This window comes from Rhinopithecus bieti, unplaced genomic scaffold (genome assembly GCF_001698545.2).
Source record: "Rhinopithecus bieti isolate Rb0 unplaced genomic scaffold, ASM169854v2 scaffold_3858, whole genome shotgun sequence".
Taxonomy (NCBI): domain Eukaryota; kingdom Metazoa; phylum Chordata; class Mammalia; order Primates; family Cercopithecidae; genus Rhinopithecus; species Rhinopithecus bieti.
The window spans coordinates 982,841-1,000,055 of NW_016804227.1; the positions used below are offsets into that span (position 1 = coordinate 982,841).

At 39.5% G+C, this 17,215-nt stretch overlaps 1 protein-coding gene across 6 annotated transcripts in view; it reads left to right on the forward strand.

Annotated features, from left to right (window-relative positions):
• ST7 (suppression of tumorigenicity 7) overlaps positions 1-17,215 on the forward strand; it is a 282,529-nt gene that overhangs the window by 214,755 nt on the left and 50,559 nt on the right. For all 6 annotated transcript variants that reach the window (XM_017867342.1, XM_017867344.1, XM_017867343.1 and 3 more), the window contains one exon: positions 4,707-4,821. In XM_017867342.1, coding sequence (XP_017722831.1) covers positions 4,707-4,821 — 115 coding nt within the window. The remainder of the gene's footprint in view (positions 1-4,706; positions 4,822-17,215) is intronic.

A 17,215-nucleotide genomic window follows, 5' to 3' on the forward strand; every position in this document is an offset into this window, starting at 1 on the left:
CCATGCCAAGCATTTTAGATTATATCCGGAATTGAGTGAGAAGCCAGTATTCCTAAAAATGGCTGTCCCCCTCCCCAGCATAGAATGAATGTTAGAACAAAATTTTTAAAAATTAGAACATATAGAAAATATGAAGGAAGAAATAAAAATCACCTTTAATATCAACTAGAAATAACTGCTGTTAACATTTTAGTATATTAGTATAATTTAGTATATTGGTATAATTTTAGTGTATTTCTAACCAAGTATGTTGCTATGCATAGGCTCATAAGAATAGCATGATTTTATTGCAAAATATAGTTTGTATCCTGCTTTCTCTAGTGTAATTTGTATGCCAGCATTTCCCAGGCCATGCTGTTGAAAGTTTTCTGAGAACTTAACTTCTAATGACAACATATAATAGCCCACAAGGTGACTGTAGTTTATTATACTTAAATATCTCATAATGGGTTAATTTTTAAGTTGCTTGCATTTTAAAAATTTTTACTATTACCAATAATGTGATAAACAGCTTTGTAAATTTGTATTCACATCTGATTATTTCCTTGGGATAAATCTCGTCATGTCAGTGGTTGCCTTTTAAGCAGGAGTGTGATGGACTCACTTGTGTATAAGAGTCTTTATGGGCTGGGCGCGGTGGCTCATGCCTGTAATCCCAGCACTTTGGGAGGCCGAGGCGGGCGGATCACGCGATCAGGAGATGGAGACCATCCTGGCTAACACAGTGAAACCCCGTCTCTACTAAAGATACAAAACATTAGCCAGGCGTGGTGACGGGCACCTATAGTCCCAGCTACTCGGGAGGCTGAGGCAGGAGAATGGCATGAACCCAGGAGGCGGAGCTTGCAGTGAGCCCAGATGGCACCACTGCACTCCAGATTGGGTGACAGAGTGAGACTCCATCTCAAAAAAAAAAAAAAAAAAAAGCCTTTATGACTGCATTGGAAGGGTGGATTGGAAAAGTTGACTGGAGGAAAATGGACAAATGCAGATGCTATTGGAGCAATTTAGGTAATGTATGAGGGCATAAGTTACTGGCAGCATGGTTAGAGAAAAGAGAGATAGTAATGATTCTTAAGGTGTATGTTTGCATAACAGAGCTTTCAGTGAATGTAATGAAAGCTATCAACATGTTTTAAATATCAACTCAGGGGTTGCAGGGCCTCTAAAGTGGCTGTAAGGAGAAGAGGGTGACAAGAGGTTAATGGTTCTTTTCTCTGAGATAGGAAATACCAAGGAGAGAACAGGTTTGAAGGGTTGACCTGGGAAGAGGGAAATTGTCAGCTCAGTATTAGGTGTGTTGCCTTTAAGGACACTCAGGTAAAACTGTCAGGAAGACATTTGGCAGGATGTTAGGTTGTGGAAGTCATCCCCGTGGAGTTGCTGATGCTGAGACCCTGGAAATGACAATGTTTCTAGAGATCAGGGTGTTTAAGATAAGAGGATGCAGGACATAACCTGCAAGAAGACTTGCTCCTAAGTCAGAGACAAGGGGAAACTAGAAAAGGAGCTGTGAGATAAGTATGAAGAAAACCAGAAGAGAATACTGTTGAAGAAGCCAAGAGAGGCAAGCGTTACAAAGAAAAAGCTATCAGACTTTCAAATGATGCAGAGGTCAAGCAAGAAAAGGGCGGAGGGTGTCCACAGGAGCAATCTCAGTCACCTGTAGATGGGGACGAGCAGATTCAGGTTGTGCGGAGGCAAGCCAGATTGTAGCGAAGCAGTGTGGAGTAAACAGAGCCAAGGGAGTTGTGGGCTTTTCTCTAAGATAGCTTGTTTGAGGGGCTGGAGAGGGCAGTGGAGGCAGCAGAGGGTTCACTTTTTCTTCCTGTGTATATTAAATTAGTAAAGCTAGATTTACTAATTGTCATATGACTTTGATTGCCTCTCCAACATTTGCTTTTTACCATGTTTAAAATCCTTTTATTAGTGATTTGTTTTTGAACACAGTATACCCTGTCCGAGCTTCCAATGAGCGCACTGTTGTTTAAGCTCCTAGCATCTTACCTCAAATTCTGTTGGAACCGGGTTAGACTTCGTGTTTGCATATGCGGTCTCATTGAGTTTTAATAAGACTCAGTTTTTAAGCTTCAGCAAGTAATATTTGGAATTGCACTTTTTAAATTATAGAATATGATTTGTGTCCTTGAAGTTTGATCCTTACCTGAAGAATTGGCTGAAAACAATAAATGTTTAAATGTTGCAATTTAGAGAATGTCTTTATTGTGTTGCCAAATGCTGAATGACAGAGCGCTTTAATTCTAACTAGCTTTAATTAGAAAGAGGAAAAAAAAATCAAAGAGTAATGTCAACTAGAATCAAAATGAACCAGAACAAGAAGTACTTTTATTGGTTACAGAACATCAGCAATGTGTGGTATAATCTTATTCACTTCCTTTATCAACAGTGAAAATACTGCAGACCTCTCTAGGGAAGTTCGGACCATCAGTCTTACTGAACGCGTAATCAGTTTAATGGGGGTTTTTCATTAGTAATATGATGCTCTTTTGGGCTGCAGAAAATTATTTATTTTTAAAGATAGGGTAAATGATTCTTGGCTTTAAAAAACAAAACAATATGGTAAATGTTACTAATGAAGGAAGAACTGGATGGTCAATGCAGTATATTCACTGATTTTTTGCTTAGCAGTGAATTAGCCTATTTTTGAGTATTATTTCTCTCAGCATAATTACTTTAAAGATGTTGACATCGAAAACAGTTACCACTTTTTTGGAGGTTATTATGTTATAATAGATAGCAGTTATCCAGGTAGAGGATTAGAGGAGAATATATCTGTGATTCTGCTCTGTGAAGAACCTGGTTATCTTTCTTTTAAGATAAGATTTTACTTTTCTTTTTTTTGAACCTGGTTATCTTTGTTTTAAGATAAGATTTTACCTTTCCTTGTTTTTTGAACCTGGTTAACTTTCTTTTAAGATGAGATTTCTTCTCCTCCTTCTTCTTCTTCTTTGTCTTCGTCTTCATCTTCTTCTTCTTTGAGATGGAGTCTCACTCTGTTGCCCAGACTGGAATGCAGTGGCATGATCTCAGCTCACTGCAACCTCCACCTCCCAGGTTCAAGCAATTCTCCTGCCTCGGCCTCCTAAGTAGCTGGGACTACAGGTGTGTGCCACCACACCTGGCTAATTTTTGTGTTTTTAGTAGAGAGGGGGTTTTGCCATGTTGGACAGGCTGATGTCAAACTCCTGACCTCAGGTGATCCACTTGCCTCGGCCTCTCAAAAGTGCTGGGGTTATAGGCATGAGCCACTATGCCTGGCCAGATTTTACCTTTCTTGAAGATAAAAAATTTACTCTGAAATTCTTTGTCTTTCTTCTTTCTCTTTGCTTCCCAGTGAAGTTCAGTATTGTATATTTTAACTTCCTTTGGGCCTCTCTTCATCTTCATCCAGTCTAGAACCCTTGGACCATTCCTTTAATCATTCGTTCACCACCATAGTCCAGTCTCTTGCTCCTTGAATTTTATTGAACCTAATTCAGTCCACCCAGGCTCAACCTAATCATTTGACATCTTGCTACTGTACCTGGGCTGCTGGCCACTGCTAGGTAAAACTTGACCACCATTCAATTATAACCTCTATAAATTTATGGTCTCCAGTTTGTTAGGCCCTCAAGATAGCCTTAGCAATTCTTTCTTTTTTTTTTTTTCCTGAGCAGTTCACCACCGTGTGGCTGTTTTTTACTTTCACCCCATCTTTAAGCTTCTTCCCTGCCACCTATTAGTCTCAGAAGATGATCTTGGCCCCGGTTTTATGGAGGCCACCAGGCAGGAGCTCGTAAACCTTCCTCTTTACTACTACCCCCATCACTACCTACAAATTTTCTTTTAACCCATGTCACTTTCTAGCTATTTTTCTACTTTGTCTCCCTAACTTTGCCACTAGGCTACTTGAAAGAGTAGGGCCCCCTTGTTTACCCTTCTGTAGTCTGTCTTCCATCCAAACTGCTGCTGGCAAAGTTACCAGTGACCTAACTGGTAAAGCCTGTGAGATATTTTTCATCCTTTACCTTGTTTGGTTTCTCTATGGCATTTTATCTTTATTGAGCATTTTCTTCAACTTTTATGAAAACCTCTCTTTGAATCTTATCCCACCTTATCGGGAAAAAAAGAAGCATTTAATGATTTACAAAATAATAATTGATATGAACTCTTATAACCCAATATTAATTATACATTAAGAATTGAATTATACTTTTATATAAATACAATTCAGTATTATACTTTAAAAATAAGAAATGCTGTAATCCCAGCACTTTGGGAGGCCGAGGTGGGCGGATCACGAGGTCAGGAGATCAAGACCATCCTGGCTAACATGGTGAAACCCCGTCTCTGCTAAAAATACAAAAAATTAGCCGGGCATGGTGGTACGTGCCTGTAGTCCCAGCTACTTGGGAGGCTGAGGTAGGAGAATCGCTTGAACCTGGGAGGTGGAGCTTGCAGTGAACTGAGATTGCACCGCTGCACTACAGCCTGGGCAACAGAGCAAGACTCCGTCTCAAATAAATAAATAAATAAGAAATGCTTATTCCTTAAAATGCTTAACTCTAGTAATCATTTTACTGTGTGTGTGTATATATATATATATAAACGTCATATATACAGTAAATATGTACAATAAAGTATGTACAATAAAAGTATAAGACATACATAATATACTAATTATTCCTTGGTTTCTTCTGCCCTAGTTAATGAAGGAGTTCCCCCTTCTGAGCATGTTCAATATCCATGAAAACCTTTTAGAAGCCCTTCTGGAACTACAAGCATATGCTGATGTTCAGGCAGTCTTAGCTAAGTATGATGGTAAGTCCTTGGGTATTTTTATTTACTTGACTGTTCCTCTTTTGATGTATTTTCCCTGGCTAGATTAGATTGGAAGGGTCATTTTAAATAGCACAGCACTTTTGTAACCTTACTCTTACAGAATTTTCACCTACAGTTTTATGATGGTGTTTGGTAGAATCTTAGAATTTCATGGTTAGCAAGGACCAGAAATGTGACATGGCTTGTGTCCAGTTCCTCTCCATCCCTCCCTACAGGCTGCCCTCGTGCTCTCCCCATCAGGCAGTTATGTCTGCTCTGCTCTACCTCTGTGGTCAGGAATCCTCTCTACTACCTATGTGGTCAGGAATCCCCCAGAACCTCACAGGCAGTACCTATCCTGTAGGGGCAGCACTGACTGTTAGAGCTCTTGCTATAACTCCACATCGGTTCACTGTGACCACTGCCTACTGGGCACATTACCCTTTGGAGCAATGTAGAACAGCTAGTATCCCTTGCACATGTGACAACTCAGTAAATATTGGAAGATGAAATCAGATCCCCTTCCTCCCAGCTCTTCTCATTAGCAGCAGAATATCCCAATTTCTTTAAATGGCAGGCTTTGAAGTTCCTTTGCCATTCTGGTTACTCACTCATGAACTTATTCCATTTTGCCTGTTCCTAAGAAATCAGAAAAATAAGCTGGCACATCCTAGATATTTTAAAACTCTAATGTTCATATTGTCATTATCCATGAATTCATGATTTGATTAATTGGACAAAAATTGTCTACATAATTACCTGCCATGACATAGTTACTAAAATATCTGCAGAGCTTCATACTATTCTGCCTCATTTCAGCAACCATATTCCTAAAGTGTTTGCTTGTAAAATGGATATAGGGAATGATTACTTATTATATAATCATTTTTTGGTTTATGAAATATTTTTTCTTTAGTAAGCATCTTCAGTGCATTTAAAGAATTATTCAGATTACAAAGCATATAGAGCAAACTATACCATTTGGGTCTTTTTTTTTTTGTAGAGATAGGGTCTTCCTCTCTGTTGCCCCAGATGGAGTAGTATAGTGGTGTGATCATAGTTCACTATAACCTTGAACTCCTGGGCTCCAGCCATCCTCCTGCTTCAGCCTCCCAAGTAACTAGGACTATAGGAGTGTGCCATCATTCTTGGCTAATTTTTAGGGTTTTTTTTTTTTTATAGAGACTGGTTATCATTATGTTACCCAGGCTGGTCTCAAACTCCTGGCCTCAAGTGAACTTCTCACCTTGGCCTCCCAAAGCACTGGGAGTACAGGCGTGAGCCACCACCCCTGGCCATTGGGTCTTATTTTTGACACATTTCTTCATAAAGAATCTCTGAAGTGGGTGAGAGTTGTTATCTCCTATAGTTGAGGGAACTCAGGCATTATGAGATTGTTTTTGTTTTTGTTTCATTTTCTTCAAATTCTTGCTCAAATTTATGGAAACTAAAAGCCTTCAGCCAGTGATGGCATCATTTTGCCTGTGCAGACATGAGTACCCTGTGTAACAAGATATATGCCACCTAGTATGGAACTGATTTTAGAAACAGAAAAGTATTTGTGGAGCACCTTAAATTAAACAAAATAAAGACTGTTCGGCTTTCATGTCAGCTCACTTGTATTCTCTATTTATATGCTAAAATCTTACTCATGGTTCAGCTAAACAGTGGTCCAAGCTTAGAGGTCTAAACTGTTGGGCTGCCTTGTAGGCAAAAATCCTCATACGTTGACATTCTTTTAGTACCAAAGGAATTCAGTCCCATGGCCATGGGTTCAGGTGGCAGTGCACTTTTCCAAATGCCACTCTGTAGCCATCAGTGCCATAGCAATCCCTAATGCTGACCTGTACTCAATCTGATATATCAAGCCTTAAGAAATAAAACTTTAATCAGCAGAGCCTTTGGGAGGGCAAGCCTCTTAAGGCTCCTTTCATGAAGATCTCCGTTCATTACAGAAATCATCAGCCTTGTGTTATAAGACTGATTGTAAAATAAAGAAATGGAACTCCCCATTGTCTCTAACTATCCCATTGCACAGCCTCTGTTCCACAACATCCAAAAGCTGATTTATTAGATTCTGATAACATATGTTCGCATTATTTGTTACAACAGCTCGTCCCACCCTCCACTGAAACTTGGCTCACACTTTGAAAAATTCTTTTGTTGCACATGGACAAACTCACCATACCAAGGCCCTTGTGTTGAGCTTTGTTTATGTTGTGTACCTGGCAACAGAGATGATGTTCTTGTTCATTATTCATGGAAAAAGAGCCTCATTAGTGGCAGGACACATGTTGTTGCTGAGATGCCTCGTTAGGGGTTTTGAATTCAGCAGTTGTCAATAGAGTACAGATGACCTAACACCAAGTGAATTCTGAAGGGAGTTTTGGTGCTGACTTGGCTCAGGCCTGTATCATTTACAGTAGAAATATAATGAAGTGGCTGCTGAAGTTACTGTTCTTGAGGGTTGAGCTGCAGCCACTGAAGACTGTGGAAAAACATGCCTCTTGTTTCTCACTCCATATCATGAAATGGGTTTTTTCAAGTTCATCCTTGCTGCTTTTCCTGGAGACGTCTACTGAACTGCTGGTTCCTTATCTGGCCCCGGGTGAGGAAGTGGGTGCTTTAGAGGTCTTGGAGTACAGACAGCTCTTAGGGCATCCTGTTCTTCACCCTGGTTCAGATGTCTAATCCATGAGATGCTGGAGACAGCACTTGGAATCCCAGCCCCTTCATCCCTCTCTGTAGAGCCACACCCAAAGCAGCAGGATTATATGTCCTTTTTGCTAATTGGAATGCTCTGGTTGGGTAGCCATTTTTTGGATTGTTTTTGGGTACAGCAATCCTTTATTACATTTGCTAGGTGGCTGAATTTTTTAAGTAGTATGCTGGGAACACAATGGGATTAGTTCTGCTTTTCTGACCTTTGCAAAAAGATTTAGAAAAATGGCAAGGCACTGGGGACCAGGGATGAAGGTGGTGAAGAACATATTTTGAGGGAAAGAAGGGAGGCAAAATGTATTCCCCTAGTCTCATTGTTCTTCACCACCTTAAAAAAAGTTTGGCTTTGAGTTCGGAAATCAATAACAATCATATACTCCTGTGTCCCCACAAAGATTGCCAGTTGAGTGGACATATCTCATCGTAGTCTGCAGTCTGATTTTGATTTTGCCATTGAAATAACTTCTAATGTTTTATTATTCCAGGTGTTAGTCTAAAATACTGTATTGCTATCCTCAGGCGTTTTCATACTCTTGTGTGTTCAATTTGTGAATCAACATTGTAGGTGGGCAGTTTTATTCCAGGTGGCTGGTCCTGGTTCTATCATGTTCTTCACACAGTGACTAAAATAGCAGCAGCAATAGCTAGCATTTATTGAGTTCCTGTAATGTATCAGTATCAGACATGATTCAAACCACAAGCATATTGGGTAGATACTATTGTTAGCCCCATTTTGCGGATATGGTAACTGGTATAAAAAGAAGGTAATTGCTCACAGGAAGAGCCTATAGTATCAAAGTAAAGCCATGTAGATGTGATGTTATGAGAGAAAAGTGATCGACTGAGAACAACTTCATTAAATATGATGTGAATTCTACAAGGAAAGGAAAGCCAAGATTAAAAACTGAGGTGGTCTGACTCCAGACCTGTGCTTTTAACCACCACACTTACACTCTTTCTGCTGTTGGCAGTATTTATTTAAGTTGTTTTTATGAATTCCATTGTTCTTGTTGTTGTTATTAGCCACAATTTATTGAGAACCTACCATGTGCCAAGCATGTTATTAGCTTGGCATTAGCTTTACCCTCACAATAACCCTGCAAGGAGGCAGTTACTCCATTTTAGCAGATGCAGAAACTGAGGCTTTGTGAGATTAAATAACTTACAAGCCCACATTCTTAGAAAACTGCAGAGCTGGGATTCAAATCCAGATCCAGCTGGCTTTAAATCCCATGTGTTTTCCATAAATGTAAGCCTTCCAAAAGTGATGTGCTGGGCCTCTCTCACTCCTCTTACAAAGGCATGACTTAGGTGGGCTGAAGCCATGATGCAGAATTTCAGTGATGCCACATTGTCTTGTAAGGTTCCTTTCTAATCATTTTTTAAGAACTGAGTGTATCTATATTTGCTTGTCTTTCTGAAACTGTCTTCAAAATATGACTTTCCATCTTCAATCAACTTGTATCTAATTTTTTTAATCACAAAGGGGATTTGATGTAAGGTGTTCATTTAATTTGAGATTTATCTTTTTCTTCAGTCATACATTTGCTATAAAGACAGCAATGTTTTCAAGATCATTAAGTCATGAGAACCTTCTTTTAGAAGCCATTGCAAAAATTGTTACAAGCTTTGGATTGCCTTTCAAAGAAGTTTATAGGCCACCTAGGTTGAAAACTTAAGTCCCAAAGATTAGGGTGGGAATGTGGAAAAGAATTCATGTGTTTCTTATTCATTGTCATTTGTGCATTTCAATTTTAGAAGAATCTCATAGAGCAAGTGAACGCAGGTCTGAGCACTATAAGGTACCTTTGGGAGCATCTAGTTCTGCCTGTCTCTAGTTAGTGATCCTTGGGGATACCAGAAGGCAGTCATGGGTGGTGGGGAAGAGGTGGATCAGGTCCCAGCTCTGCCTTTCACCAAGTGAGGGAGCTTGAGAAATCTAAGCCTTGGTTTCTTTCTCTGGATATGAGATCAAGGCTTAGAAAGGCTAAGTAACTTGCCCAAGATCACACAGCGGGTAATTTGTTGTGAGGATTAAAGTTGTTTAATCTGTGTTAAGTGTTAAGAACAGTGTGGGACACACAGTAAGAGTTCAAATATTATTTGCTATTATAAGGAGCCGAAAGTGTCACTCCTAAACTTCACCACTATTCTTCATTAGTCTTGTTCAAATGGAAAACCATATATAAAATGTCACAATGAGGGAATAAGAGCCCAGTCTTATGCTCCGCAAAAAGACAATGTTATGACTTGTTATTAAAATTAATTATGGATCTAATAGGACATACAGATATTTGATTAGAACTAAAATTCTTAGTTTTATCTAAAGCTTTGGAAAGCCGAAAAAAGAAATGCCAGGGATTTTTACTCCTGATCAAAGGAAAAATTACTTCTTTGGGTTCATAGCAACTTCAGCCTCTGAACAGTTTGTCCTAGTAGAAATACAGATCTAAGCGCTTTTGGATATTTACTCCGTTAAGTCATTTAGTGATTGCCCTAAATTTGGGGCAGAATCTTCTCTTGTTTTTCCCTTCTTTCTCAAAAGAACTAGGGACAGCTGGTCTTTCTTACAATCACAAAAGTTATATAAATGCAACCACTATATCAAGATCATTTTTACTGATGCCATCAAGCCCATCCTAAATTAGCATTATTATCTGCCATCTGGTAATTTGCAGAGGGCATACTTTTTAGAACAGGACATGTTTCTAACATTGGAGGAAATACTTTCATCTTAGTAGATTGAAAACAGAAGTTCTAGGGAAAGTCATTAGGGAATCACTCTATGTTGAGACTATTCAGAGAGAAAGCCTTTTGTTGATACTGTTTTTGCAGAGTCAGCAAGTAGTTATAACTAAAAATTTCGTAAACCTTGTTTATTGCCCAGGGCCTTATAACTAGCACAAGTTATTCAACTATCATCATAGTTCCTTTGAAATGGTTACTGGACACCCTGTCTTTTGGTTAGGCTGTTTTCCATTTGTGTTTGAGGAATAAGTAAAAATAGGAAGGATGTGAGATGTCTGGAGGTCCAATGAGTAAAATCTGTATTTGTCAAACACTTCAAGTGTCAGTCTGTCCATACTTCCAAAACAGTGCTTTTCAGTTAAGTATATGGATGTGAATTTTGATGCCACAGGCACAAGCAGCTTCTGAAAATATCCGTCACAAAATTAGGCTGCATATTAGAAAGAAGATTTGGTATGCTGTTGGTTTCTAGTGTCAGACTATAAACCTAGTCCAGCTCCTTTCCCTGGGCTGGCTGTTACGGAAAAGATCACGGATACCAGGCAAGAGCTTAAAGAGAGTCCTTGTGAAAAGACGGGCAAATGAACCACATTGGTGCTTCAAAGAAGAAAATAATTATCAGCACTGATACTAATGGCTGTGGCTTCATGCCTGTAAGCACAAGTCACTGAGAAATGGTGGTCTTACATAGCTTTGCACTGGATGCTCTGCAGATTTGGACACCAAGAGGTAGATCTGCCAAGAGGACTAGGCCTTTGAGGTTACTTTAGAACAAATGATAGACTGTTAGGGGATGAACTATATATTGCAATGAGCAAAAGTTGTGACAATAGATGTCATTTCAATGAGGACTATATGCATGACAAACTTCTGTCTCTGATGATGGAAGACTTTTGGTGAATGCATACATCTGTAATTCACATAGTTGGCACATGCACAAACCCTCCAAATTTGTGTTGGGTTTGGTAATCCTTATTGCCCAGTTATCATAATTTACCCAGGTAACATCCCTCCCCAGCCAGCCATTACCATCAGGGAAACTGCTGTGTTTGGCTTCAGGGCACCAGCCATAGAAGGGCCCTCTGACACAGACCTTCTGGGGTAATCCAGTCCAAAAGTTGCAAATAACATCTGGTGTTTGGCTTTGTAGCGTACAATGAATTTTTCTGGATGTAGTTGAATGTGTAGTGCTTGTCCTTCCCCCTGCCTCAAATGACTAAGGTCATGTAGAACTTCCTAATTGAATCATTGAACTCCCAGGTGGCACATCTTTTTGAGATTCTTGTATATCAATCCCTTTTATTTCTTCAGTGAAATTTTTCCCTTTAGTTGGAAGGGGACCTCAGATTGGCTTTCTGAAGGTGGGGCAAAAAGACCTTATACTGCCTGGAATCAACAATAACAAAAATTTAAGGACAGAATCCTGTATGTCTATTGTTTTCTTTGCATCATATCATAAACAAGTAAACTGATAAATTAATCACATAATGGTACAGTAAGAACACATCACAGTCCACAAACAGCTTATGAAGAAGAAATGGACTGCTTTTTAAATTTGTTTTCCATTTTTGTTTGTTTGGTTGGTTCATGCTTCCAAGAACATCTGTGAAGGCCAAATATGTTGGATTATAGGAGCTTCAAGTGTACCTGGTAGAAATGATATCAATTTGTTGCCTGACCAAGAAAAGGGATTCTTGGTACTTCATAATTTTAAAGGATAACAGCGAGTAAATAGGTTAATTTTTTTCAAATTATTTCAGCAAGGATCTATCAAGTCCTTATTATGTTGAAGTACTAACTTTTAGGTGCTTTAGATTCAGAGATAAATGTAACCTATTCTCTGTCACCAAGAAGTTTTCAGTCTAGTGGAGAAAACAAAAATACAAAAAAGAGGCGAAGCGAGATGAATCAGTGCTCAGTGAGTCTGTTTGAAACAAGCTGTGGGGAGTGCAGAGAAAGAAAGCCTTTGAGAGCAAGCTTGTGCCCCTTTCATCTCAACCCCTGTGTACTAAGGTAGTCATTGGGAACATCTGTGGTCAGTGAGTGACTCGATCTATAAGATCCCACGACGATATAGTGTTCTCATTTGTGAGATGATTTGGGATTTATATATCTACTTGCTGCCACCTTTGAAAAAATTTTAGATTCATAGATATGAGAACTGTCCCTGCATTGAAACTACATCTTGGTTGTTATTATTGGGAGATGAACAAAAGGATATCAGATCAAAAAGGTTATCATGGAAAACTGTTCTATCCTGTCTAAAGTTTTGCAACATAAGTTTTCTGAGGCCCATCTGATTGAGAGTTTTACTCATAATTACAGACATTTCTTCCAAGATTATTGAATTAAAGTTTGGCTGTTATGAACCGCTTATGACTGTTGAAAATTCAAGAGTCATTCTCCCTAAGATGACCTTTTCTTTCAGCAGCATCATTCCAATAACGGGTCCTTAAGGAGTCAGAAAAGGTGTGGCTTTCCTTGTTTTTTCTACTTTTCTTCAACCTTGATTCAGTTTTCACTTTATTGTTTTTTTCATCCTGCCCCACAATTTCATTCCACTGCTGTTTCAAATAGACATTGAGATTAGAGCACCAATACAATTTCAAACACTCTGCTGGAACTCTGTAAGCAAAGATAAATGCAGTACACGTGTTGAGAAATAACAAGTTTCTGATTCCCTGTTAGAACGTACAACACTCATCAATGTTGGCCTCTGGGAGCTAAATTGGATGTAAATGTTTGCAAGTCGAAGGAAGCTAATATCAAGAGATTTGAGATTTTAGTACATTAATTTAGGATTTTATTTAGCAAACACTGAGCGCCAGCTATATTTCAGATACTGTTTTTTGTTGTGGGTACAAAGTGATGAAGCAGCCTAGCTTTTACTCCTAAATCACACCATGTATGTAGGACAGGGAAATAAGAGAACAGACAGTTGCTGTAAAGTATAAAGATTGTGATGCACTTTAGCCCAAGATGGAAGGGGCACCGCAGGCAGCAAGGAGGAGAGAGGGGAGCCTTCCCCTTGGGGGTGGTGTCTGAACCAGACAGGAAAGGTGCTTGAGGCAAGGAGAGCATATTGAAAGGTGCAGAGGCGCAACTGGCATGACTTATTTGGAGAATTGTCTGTATCCCTTAGAGCAGAGGGATGAAGAGGGATGCAGTGAAGGGAAGAAGATGACTTGGGTGAGTTAGCTGGGGATGTGGGGTGGTAGAGGGACTGGATTAAAATCCAAGCTTGCATTTTATTTTATGGGCCCTGGAGAGGCCTGGAGACAATTTCAGAAAGGGCTTCCGTCCAGCCCAGAGTGAAGTGGGTGGCACAGTACATTCACACCGTGCCCCCTTTTGAGTGGAGGTACTTGAGAGATCACAGTGGGAAAGCACTCAGGTGTGGAAGAGTGGAGTGCCACTGCAGCAGGGTGGTGAGGTGATCTCCCACACTACAGTGGAGCACATTCTGTCCTGGAGGGAGACATTTGTGAGGTTTTCTGAGCATTGGTGTAAGAGTTAAAATTTGGTTTTTCTTTCTTAAGCAACAAGTGGGAATCCTAGTGCAGAAACTTTTGTCTCCTGGGTGGGAAAACTTCTTATTTTAAACTATAACCACTTCATTTCATTTGCTCTCGGGTAATCTCTTTACAGGACATTGAGCCCTATGTAAAACCACCATCACCCACAGACAGTCTTTCAAGGGAGCGTAACTAAGGGTGAAGAGCCTGTCAGGACCCATGTCACCCATCAGTGCCCACCTACTTCTGCTGAGTTGTAACAATGACATGAGGAGAAAAAATGCGGAAGAGGGGAACAGGTGGCGTGTCCAGCTGTACTTTCTATAAAGGCTGTGAATTTGAAGATAGCAGAGGACATGATGTGAATGCCTGTGTAAATCTCACTTGCTAAAGCAAACCGTCTGAAAAACTCCTGCCTTGTCGATACTTCAGTTACTACTAAAATAGACAAAGCATGAGAATAATACCATGGATTTAATTCTTACCAAAAAGGAAGAAGCTTAAGAGAAGGGGACCGTGTTATCCTGTAGCTATAGTTTAAAAAAAAAAAAAAGGAATATTAGGCACAGGTGTACCTTGAATCTGAAACAAACAAAAGTAACAAAAAGCGAAAGCCATGCTCTTTGTTGTTGTTGTTGTTGTTGTTGGTTTGAGACAGGGTATAGCTCTGTCGCCCAGGCTGGAGTGCAGTGGCATGATCACAGCTCACTGCAGTCTCAACTTCCCACGCTCAAGTGATCCTCCCACCTCAGCCTCCCAAGTAGCTGGGACTACAGGTGTGAACCACCACACCTGGCCAACTTTTTCTAGAGGTGAGGTCTCACTATGTCACCTAGGTTGGTCTTGAATTCCTGGGCTTAAGTGATCCTCTTGCCTTGGCTTCCCAAAGTGCTGGGATTACAGGTGTGAGCCACCACCACACCCAGCCTTTTATTTGTTTGTTTTAATGCAGAGGAAAGATAAATATGAACCCACAAACAGAATTTCAATTAACATAACTTTGTGCTGAGACTATTTGGAATAGGAGATACAGAGAGTTTTTTAAACTGGAAAATGGTTCGTGAAGGATGGAAGACTAAAAGTGGAAATTGCAGTTACTCCCAATGGATAAAAGTGTAAGGAAACATAAATGATTAAAGTGTATGAAAAGATCAGAATGACAAATAGCTAAATAAGTATATACAAATCAGGTATAAACTTGTAAGCAGGTTTTCAGGGTGACTAAAGACCAGAGGAAGCAAAAGTCTCACACATTACAGGATTTAATGTGTGACTCTGTTGTCCAAACAAAACAGTGAAGAATGACAGGGAAAGTAAAAGCAAGTATCACACTAACAATATGGAATAGTGACAAGGACGTGGTCAGTTCTGCCACTCATTTGTTGGGTGGCTCTTAAGAAAGTCATTTAACTTTGCTGGGTCCATATTTCTCACCTATAAAAGAAAAAGATTTTGGGAGGATGATCTTGGCAGTCCTGTACTGTTGTTCAGTTTTTCGTCTGTATCTTGCGGTAGTACCGTTTTGAGCAGAAAATATTGTATTAATACATTGCTGAGGTACAATTATTCATTCCTATTTTATATTTCCCTTTAGTACTTTTTACTTTTTAAAAGAGTATGTCAAATAAGTCAATCCCAACCAAATTGTAGAAATGATTATGTGGCTTTTGACCACAAGAAAAAAGGAGGTAATTGAGGATCTAACGTGGATTTATTAAGACAATTGTGTCAAATAAACACTGATGAGATAGTAGATGTGAAAATATTGGTAGTCTATACAATAGTATTTAAATGTTTATCTTATTTGTGTAAATGACCCTTTTCCTTCGTGTTTCTGAAATAGGAGAACACCATAAATGTGTTTACATCTTTATTTAAACAAAACATTTGGTAATATTTTAAATGCTGTCCTTTCAGGTACCGTGGAGCAATATGGATATAATACCTAATTAATAAGTGGTTGCAGACATACCATTGCAGACTGTTGCAAATTGAGGGTGATCTCTAGAATCCTATTCCTACATTCTGTCATTGGTATTGCCATGGCCAGTATTTCTAAAAATGAGATCTTGGAAACTACATAGCACAGTTTAAAGTCATGTGCTCAGGTTTGTTCTGGATTTGTGATATTGGCATATTTCTTAACCATTCTATGCTTCATTTACCCCACCTATAAAACAGGGATAACAGTCCTACCTCATAGGACTGCTCTGAGAATTAAATAGGATAATGTATATAACTGATTAACACCAGTGCCTGTCAGGTAGCCTTTGGTAAGTGTTAGCAGTCATTTTGATGATGATAATGATCATTTGGGGAAGAAGATTTGGAGGAAGCACAACTGTGTGTGGTAGCTTGAATCAGAAAAATGATTAATAGGCTGGAATGATGGGCTGAGGCTGAAATTATTTAAGATTTAATGGCTCAGATTTAATTTTAAGATTTGAAATGTAATGGAGTCAGATGTGAAATCCTGCCTATAGGTTTTTTTGTTTGTTTGTTTGTTTGTTTGTTTGTTTGTTTTTAATGTTCATGGCTTACATAAAAGGGAGAAAAGACCTGACTTCGGCTGAAGTCTATTTGAATAGAATTGCGGGGGCGAGGGTGGGGGCATTGTTGACCACACAATCAAAGAACAGACAAAGAGTCCCAGCTGCTCAACACCAGGGCGTTCTAGCTGATATTCAGAGACGTGGAGCGGCGCAGCTCCTCAGATGGCACGTTTCCCTGAGCTCTCTACTGCTCAGTTTGGGGGATTTAGAGGATTGTTTTCATTTCTAATTCTCATATTTTGAAATCACCTGTGGCCAGGTAACAAAAATAGATGAGAAGTTCTGAAGAATATGCCAGAGGAGGAACTGGAGGTATTTATCCTAGAGAAGATTGCTATAGAAGAGATATTGTAACCATCTTAATGCTTGAAAGATTGACGAACAATGATCGGATTCTGTTTTCTTTTGGAAGGTGTAAGTGATTTTTAGATAAGGATTTGTAGAGAGAATGGAGTGAGGCAGAATGATAAAAGGCAAGTAAAATGTTATGGAGGTCAGATTGGTAAGATAAGACATCTTCAGGTGACCACAAGATTTCAGGTTTTGTTTTGTTTTGTTTTAATTCTTATTGGCTGGGTGCAGTGGCTCAGGCCTGTAATCCCAGCATTTTGGGAGGCCAAGATGGGCAGATCACTTGAGGTCAGGATTTCGAGACCAGCTTGGTCAACATGGTGAAACCCCGTCTCTACTAAAAATACAAAAATTAGTCAGGCGTGGTCATGTGCACCTATAGTTCCAGCTACTTGGGAGGCTGAGGCACAAGAATTGCTTGAACCCGGGAAGTAGAGGTTGTAGTGAGGGAGACTGTGCTACTGCACTCCAGCCTAGGTGACAGAGTGAGACTCTGTCTCAAAAAAA